At 45.0% G+C, this 8,568-nt stretch overlaps 1 protein-coding gene across 32 annotated transcripts in view; it reads left to right on the top strand.

Moving 5' to 3' along the window:
* The first annotated feature begins 2,970 nt into the window (after positions 1-2,970).
* clasp2 (cytoplasmic linker associated protein 2) overlaps positions 2,971-8,568 on the top strand; it is a 99,359-nt gene continuing 93,761 nt past the window's right edge. For 29 of the 32 annotated variants that reach the window (XM_071368473.1, XM_071368469.1, XM_071368467.1 and 26 more), the window contains exons 1-2: positions 2,972-3,879; positions 8,322-8,400. In XM_071368473.1, the coding sequence (XP_071224574.1) occupies positions 3,682-3,879; positions 8,322-8,400 (277 nt within the window). In that variant the 5' untranslated portion in view covers positions 2,972-3,681. Of the gene's footprint in view, positions 3,880-8,321; positions 8,401-8,568 lie in introns of all 32 variants that reach the window. The other 3 variants (XM_071368452.1, XM_071368449.1, XM_071368480.1) reach the window with 2 other exon arrangements.

The following is an 8,568-nucleotide window of genomic DNA, read 5'->3' as shown; positions in this document are numbered from 1 at the left end:
TGGACCCCATCAACAATATCTTATATATTCTTCATGTGCAGGTCATTTTACTTTGAGAAAATATAAGTATGATTATTTTCATCCAAGCTGCAATAAGGATCAAATGTATTAAAACCTCGAACTTCCATATATTTCCTTTTAAAATGAGGATATGGTTTAATATCCTTTACCAGTAAGTGAACAAATGATCAACTGTAAAATTATTACTTTAGGGATATACCTATGGGATGGACCTACCACAATCTGACCATCTCTATGAAATAGCCCTCAGCAGCAGTGATATTACCGCAGTTTCCACATTCAGATAAAGTGATGGAGGGGTTGTTACTTAGCTTGCCCTGGCATGGAGCATACTTCCCTCCTCAAATAAGATTCAACTTTTAAAAGCTATTCATATGTTTCGTTTCTGTCCAGATATTGCAGTTAATTGGTGATGTCTTCTCGCTTATGAATAAGTAACGGGACTGGGGATTTTCCGTCAGGCAGTAAACTGGATAGTTGTGCGCAGTGCTGAAAAAGCAGGGTTGCCAGTTTGGAGAAAATGTACATATGGGGGTAGAACGTGAGGGTCTTGGTATCCATGTTGGAGAATTTGATGAGATGGGAGATGTATATTTAAAGGTTGGATGTGTTCGATAAAGTAACACAAGGGCTGTAAGGGGAAAAAAATGCTAGGACGGTTTAATTTAAATTGCCTCTGGTGCAACTCAAATCTGCATGATAGTTGCAGTGGATGTACTGTGTGTGTGTGTGTGCTCAAGTGTCTTTTGCATGACAAGACTATGTTAGCCCGCTGATCTAAAGCCTAGGGAAATAAAACCTAATGCTGTTCAAATGCAATTTAAGCCAATGTATGCCCTTTGATTTTTGAAGAATATTGAATAATATTTCATGAGCTTACAATTTATTTATTTTTCAACTAAGCACCTATTGTTCCATTGGTAGCGTTTTTGTTGTCATATTAGACAATAAGCTACAACAAACAACAATTTTAAATATTTAATTACAAAAGTAAAACTCCTTGACCACAACAGAGTACTACTTAACATACACTATATATACAAAAGTATGTGGACACCCCTTCAAATGAGTGGTTTTGGCTATTTCTGCCACACCCGTTGCTGACAGGTGTATAAAATCGAGCACACAGCCATGCAATCTCCATAGACAAACATTGACAGTAGACTGGCCTTACTGAAGAGCTCAGTGACTTTCAACGTGGCACCGTCATAGGATGACACCTTTCTAACAAGTCAGTTTGGCTAGAGCTGCCCCAGTCAACTGTAATTGCTGTTATTGTGAAGTGCAAACGTCTAGGAGCAACAACGGCTGAGCCGCAAAGTGGTAGGCCACACAAGCTCACAGAACGGGACCGCCAAGTGCTGAAGTTCGTAGTCTGTAAAAATCATCTGTCCTCGGCTGCAACACTCACTCCCGAGTTCCAAACTGTCTCTGGAAGCAAAGTCAACACAATAACTGTTCGTAGGGAGCGTCATGAAATGGGTTTCCATGGCCGAGCAGCTGCACAAGCCTAAGATCACCATGCGCAATGCCAAACGTCTGCTGGAGTGGTGTAAAGCTCACCACTATTGGACTATGGAGCAGTGGAAACATGTCCTCTGGAGTGATGAATCACTCTTCACCATCTGGCAGTCCAACGGACGAATATGGGTTTGATGGATGCCAGGAAAACGCTACCTGCCCCAATGCATAGTGCCAACTGTAAAGTTTGGTGGAGGAATAAGGGTCTGGGGCTGTTTTTCATGGTTCAGACTAGACCCCTTAGTTCCAGTGAAGGGAAATCTTAACGCTACAGCATACAATGACATTCTAGACGATTCTGTGCTTCCAACTTTGTGGCAACAGTTTGGGGAAAACCCTTTCCTGTTTCAGCATGACAATGCCCCCGTGCACAAAGCGAGGTCCATACAGAAATGGTTTGTCGAGATCAATGTGGAAGAACTTGACTGGCCTGCACAGAGCCCTGACCTCAACTCCATCGAACACCTTTGGGATGAATTGGAACGTAGACTGCGAGCCAGGCCTACTCGATCAACATCAGTCCCGAACTCACTAATGCTCTTGTGGCTGAATGGAAGCAAGTCCCAGAAGCAATGTAGGAACATCAAGTGGAAAGCCATCCCAGAGGAGTGGAGTCTGTTATAGCAGCAAAGGGGGGGGACCAACTCCATATTAATGCTCATGATTTTGGAATGAGATGTTTGTCATGTAGTGTAAGGTAGCTACTGCATGTGCACATTTTCCAGACTGCAGCTGAGTTAGCCCTTGGTCATGACTCTCAGGTCCATCACATTACACACGAGTTGTTGTAAGAAGGCGGCTTCTGTAGGGGGGGTTCTGTTAAGAGCCACAACGCTTGGTCTGAACATTAATATTCATTGCTTGTGGTGCGGTTTTGGAAGCACAAGGAACTTATCTTTCATATCAGTGAGAAATAATAATAATAAAAAAGGTTAAATTGATACACACCTTTTATAGTTTAACAGGCTCAAACAGTAAGTGTGTATTTAGCATCTTTGAAATGATTTTGATGTGATATAGTAAAGTATAAGCGTTTATGTTTCTATAGCCGTATCACAATTGAGAATCAATTCACGTTTAGTTGGAATATTTGGCTGTTTTGGCTTCCAGAACCAATTTGCCCTTTAAACAGAACATGTAAGGTCCTTGGACTAATTAACATTAGGCTCCATTAGTCCAGTATTGGGCTACACCTGAGTATGACATTTACATTTTAATGATGAGGAACATCTGAGAAAACAGCTTCAAATATTAATAATTTTCATGCAACACGTAGACAAAATTAAATATACAGCAGTTATTTTTTGTGCCAAGAAAGAGACATGAGAAATATTTCAAAGTAAACAGAGTAATGTGCAGAATAACAAATTCCTGGCAACCCTGCGAAGGACCTCTCGGCCTTCGTCGTCTGCTCCTACTAGTCAACTGCAGTCACCGGCTTGGCGCTGGCTTTCAGCGGGGGAGGGTTTAGCTAGACAGTTTAGCAGGGGCGATTATTCCCGGATTAAAAGTAGGCAGGAACTGTGGGTGGAAGGCTGAAACACTGTTCTCGAAGTTTTGGCGCAACTTTATTTTCAAGGATTCGACAACACACCTCCCTGGAGAGGTTTTTCAACCCATGGAATACATAAATGAAGCGAAACTAGGCGTCAGGCCTGTGACCAACTAGCTAACTGTTAGTTTAGCTAACGTTGCTTTCCACATCTCGCTATCCACTAGGTGTTGCCATCGTGCGTGACTAACTTCGTTAGCTTAGCTACTAGTAGCTTTATTGTGTTGTGGATTGATACAGACCCGGTTAGTTTTACTGCAAATTTGTCTTATTTTTCAAAACTTTTAGAAAGTTATTGCTAACTAGTTATCCGAGAGCAACATTCTCTATCCTTCGCTGAAATCAAAGTTGAGCAGTGTGTGTTTTGGACAAAGTGATTGCGCTAGTCAAGCTAATTTGACAGGCGTTTGTTTTTTTGTTGATCAAACGTCAAATAGCGGTCACCCAAGTGTCCAGGCAACTGTCATCCGCTCAGAAGAAAGGGATCACCGACCGGAGCGAACCTTTTTCCACACCCAAACCACCAGGACCCCCTGTAGTCTGCGGCTGGCCCCAGAAGGAGCTGGCCACACGGCACTGCCTGCCCAATGGAGGAACATGACAACATGGATTATTTTTACCAGCAGGTCCTGCAGAAAGACGTTACCCGCAGGCTGCAGATCGGGCAGGACCTCATAGACTACCTGAACGACCCGCAGAGGTCCTCCGATGTGGAGCAAGACAAACCACGGCTGGATAAAACTGTAGATGAGCTGACGGGATGGGTCAACTCCAGCAACTACAAGGTAAAAGACCGCAGCGCATTGTTCCCCAATCTATCCTGTTGTTGGTCATCGTTGACTAACTAGTTACTTTGAGAGAAATGTTTGTGGTGATAGGATGTAGACAGGGAGTATATACTGTAGGGATGCCTAGCCAGGGGTGATTACAGTGTGGGGACAATAGCTAGCTAGGAAGTTGGATAGTTACTCATTGGATAACGAACTGTCACCGCAGTCTTGCTGTAACGGATACAGGTAACTGCCAAAATAAAGGAAACGCCAACGTAGTGTCTTAATAGGGCGTTGGGCCACCAAGAGCCGCCGGAACAGTTTCAATGCGCCTGGACATAGATTCTACAAGTGTCTGGAATTATCCTCCATGATAATTTCCATCATTTGGTGTTTCGTTGACTGAGGCAACCCCCCCGCTTCCCTATAAACCCCCTATAATCCTTTGAGATCTCTGCTCGTCATGGTAGCAAAATAATGGGCAACTGGGCATTTTTCCACATGACCCTGAGTATGATGGAATGTTAATTGCTTAATTATCTCAGGAACTACTCCTGCTTTCAATATAATTTGTATCCCTGATTTTCTCAAGTGTTTCCTTTATTTTGGCAGTTACCTGTATTTTCGAGCTGTAATTTTAACAAATTGAGCTGATCTGATTCAAACAGCCCACTAATGTCCTCCAAACTAGGCCTGAAGTTTAAAAGGGTTACATTTTCTTATCTTTTGAATATAAAATAATAGCTAACTAGCTAACTGCTAACCATCCACGATTGTTCAGCCAGTTAGCTAGAATAAACAGCTAATAATCTAGTACTAATACATTTAATATAAGTGATATGTTATCTTGTGACTCAATGTGATGGGATTGAGTTCGAGATCCTTCAGTTTTTGGTTGTTTTCCTAGCCCAGACAGACAGGTAGTAGTGGGCTGTGTGTATGCTTGGAGGAGGACCCCATTGTCAGAGGAGCACCCAGACTAGAGCAGAAGATGGGGGAGGGGTCAGGGCACCCATTGTGTGTGTCAATTGGAGAGTTCGTTTTGCATGGCCCACTGACCCGGGTGGGCGGAGTTTGAAAGTTTTAGACGTTTCCATTGGTCCTTAAGTTAGATCTCCACCCACCCGGGGCACCGGTCCATGCGAAACGAACTGGCTCAGTATGTCATATCGGTATCTGTGGAAAATGCTGGAATGTGGCCCATGTTTTCTTTGCTAAGTTATCTCCTAAACCCAGACAGTTATGTCTGAACCATGGAACGAATCCCTGCAGCAGACACAGAAGGTGATGTTTGTTACATTCAACTGGAGGGGAAACTAGTTCAGTATAGCTGATTCTTTACCTTCCCTGGTATAACACCAGAGTTTAAGCCCATGGAAAGTCTCAGGCTGGACCGGGCTGAGAAAGGTCACGACTTTCCAGAGGAGTCAGTGAAATAGAACTGAAATCAGCTCAAAGTATCGTATTATTTCCCTTAGGGTTATATATTTATTATAAGAGGATGACATAGTTTGACAGAAACACAGATGTGACATCAGCAGGATAATCACTTTGACCATAGTGTGATTGAGTTAGTTATATGAGCCTGGTCCAATTACAACTGAACTCCCTGTCCTCTAGCGAGCTCCTTCGGTGTTTACAGTACATGTCTATATTCACACAGCATCTCAAAGGAACACATCTAGAATCAGGTCCCACCTGTCCTTATATATTTTTTATTCATCATGATTTTACCCTGCTCTCCAAATTAGAGATCCTAATTGGCCGAGAGGAGAGAAGGGGAGCGGCCGGCTGCTGTGAAGATGCTGAGTCAGCCCAGATGAGCTAGATGGAGGGAGGACAGGAGAGAGAGACCGAGATTTAGATGGAGGGCGACTGCAGATAGGATTGGGATTCAGGAATAGCAAACGCGAGTGCAGGAGACAGGGGGATTTGATGCAGAGTAGGAAAGGAGGAGAGGTTGGAGAGAGGGCAAGAGTGATGGAGTCAGAGACGGGATGTGTACAGCCCCAGACAGACTGAGACTCACTCAGAGAGCTGCTGTACAGAGGAGAGTTGTAATGTTTTGTATTTAACTAGGCAGTTTAGAAGACATTTTTATTTACAATGACGGCCTCCAGCTGGGACGGGGACGGCGTTAAAAATATAGGACAAACACACACATCACGACAAGAGAGACAACACTACATAAAGAGAGACCTAAGACAACAACAGCATGGCAGCAACACATGAAAACATAGCTTGGTAGCAACACATGACAACAACACGGCAGCAGCACAAAACATGGTACAGACAACAGCACAAAACATGGTACAGACAACAGCACAAAACATGGTACAGACAACAGCACAAAACATGGTACAGACAACAGCACAAAACATGGTACAGACAACAGCCCAAAACATGGTACAGACAACAGCACAAAACATGGTACAGACAACAGCACAAACCATGGTACAGACAACAGCACAAAACATGGTACAGACAACAACACAAACATGGTACAGACAACAACACAAAACATGGTACAGACAACAGCACAAAGGGCAAGAAGGTAGAGACAATGTTGCTGGTTCTTCTTTTATTTATGGACTAAATATCTCCCTCCTTTCTCTCTCTTTCTCCCTCTTCCTCCCTCTTCCTCTCTCTCAAACACACTGCAGCAAATTCTCCTCATGCTCATTCACATAACAGTAAGGCCATTCCCTCTGCCACAGGCACGCTCCACAGCAGCCACATTAATATTGCAGACTGCCTTATCTGCGCTCTCTGAATGTTTTAGAGCTGCTCATCCACTGGCTTTGAACCCAGGTTATCTGCACTCTACTAAACTTACCCTGCTGAGCTAAAGCCTGGGATAGTGTTTAGGTCTCAGACAATGGGAGAATCTCAATTGTATACCCCTGGTGTCCCCTCTCCTCGCCTCCTTCTCAAAACCCATTGGAAGAGAAGGTCAGAGGGATCCCAGTCCTCTGAACATGGTCAGAAAGGGATTCCCCTTCTCAGATAGAGGCCGGGCTTTTCCTCTGGTTGGGACGGCTGGACTGACAGTTGACCAGGCAGTTTTGGTAAAGATGCTACTTCATCTTTATTGTGTGTTTCTGCGAGGTCAGCTAGACAACACAGTGAGTCATGAACCCAGGCTGAGGTTTGAGGTGTTGTTTTCAGTGTGTTAGTATCAGAGGGGCCTGAGAATACCTGAGTGGACATATGGTCCTCTCTTCCCCTCTTCCTCCCTCTAGTCACAGTGAGTGTGTTCACTGCTCAGCTAGCCTGCTGACTTCCCCCACTGTCACCCCCAGGTAAACTCACACACATACACAGCCCCCTCAATCGCTCTCAACCCCTCCAGTGGAGCTGCCATATGGCTGGGAGGGAGGAGGGGGGGGGTGTCTTCTCTCTGTCCTTTGTCCTCCCTTCTCTCTCTTCTCTGTCCTCTCTTCTCTCCTCTGTCCTCTCTTCTCTGTCCTCTCTTCTCTCTCCTCTGTCCTCCCTACTCTCTACTCTCTCCTCCCCCCTCCCTACTCTCTCTTCTCTCTCCTTTCCTCTTCTGTCTTCTCTTCCCTCTCTTCTGTCTTCTCTTCCTTCTCTTCTGTCTCCTTTGTCCTCTCTTCTCTCTCCTTCTCTCTTCCCTGTCTTCTTCTCGCTCTCCTCTGTCCTCCCTTTTCTCTCTCTTCTGTCCTCTCTTCTCTGTCCTTTCTTCTCTCTCTTCTCTGTCCTCCTCCTCAGACCTCTGGACCTGGTCCAACATATGATGTCATGACGCCTTTGGTCTCAATACTCCGCAAGAGCATAAACTGAGACATATGATAGAACTCCCTCTTTCTCTCTCTCTCCCTCTTTCTCTATCTCTCTCCCTCTTTCTCTATCTCTCTCCCTCATCCTCTCTCCCTCCCTTTTTCTCTCCCTCTTTCTCTCCCTCCCTCTTTCTCTCCCTCCCTCTTTCTCTCTCTCCATCAGCCTCTCTCCCTCCCTTTTTCTCTACCTCCCTCTTTCTCTACCTCCCTCATCCTCTCGCTCCCTTTTTCTCTACCTCCCTCTTTCTCTACCTCCCTCTTTCTCTCTCTCCCTCATCCTCTCTCCCTCCCTCTGTCTGTAGTTACCTGGCTCCTCTCAATCTTTTTGACTAAAATAGGGAATAACAGCAGTCAGGATCTCTCTCTCTGGGACAGGGGGAATATTTTTACAGATTTTCTCTGGAATGTTGTGCTTCCATCGTGGTCTGCCAACATAAGCATTCCAGGCGCACAGCTCCCTCTGCATGAGATCAGATCCAAATCTCTCTCTCTCTCTCTCTCTCTCTTTCTCTCTCTCTCTCACAGACCCACACACTGGAAAACTAGACTACAGAGAGAGACACAACTCTAACTGATACTGTGTGTGTGTGTGTGTGTGTGTGTGTGTGTGTGTCTTTGTGTCACCCTGTGTTGACAGTATTGTGTTTGTCTGTCCTGTAGGTGGCGTTGTTGGGGATAGACATTGCCGGTGCGTTTGTCGATCGCTTGGGGGAGCGCTTCAGAGGATACCTGGGAACAGGTGAGATGCTTACATTCCTCTACCTCTTCTCTCTTTCTGTTTCTCTCCCCTGATTCATCCTCTTTTCTATATTTAGGCTGCAAATCGTCTGGCTTACTGTAGGACCAACCCACCTAACCCCCTCACACACACCCTACAGCCCTGATGGACTGCCCTGCTATCTGTCTT

This window comes from Salvelinus alpinus, chromosome 26 (assembly GCF_045679555.1).
Source record: "Salvelinus alpinus chromosome 26, SLU_Salpinus.1, whole genome shotgun sequence".
NCBI classification, from domain to species: Eukaryota; Metazoa; Chordata; class Actinopteri; order Salmoniformes; family Salmonidae; genus Salvelinus; species Salvelinus alpinus.
The sequence above is the reverse complement of the archived record's forward strand: the minus strand, read 5'-3'. Positions and strand labels throughout refer to the sequence as shown.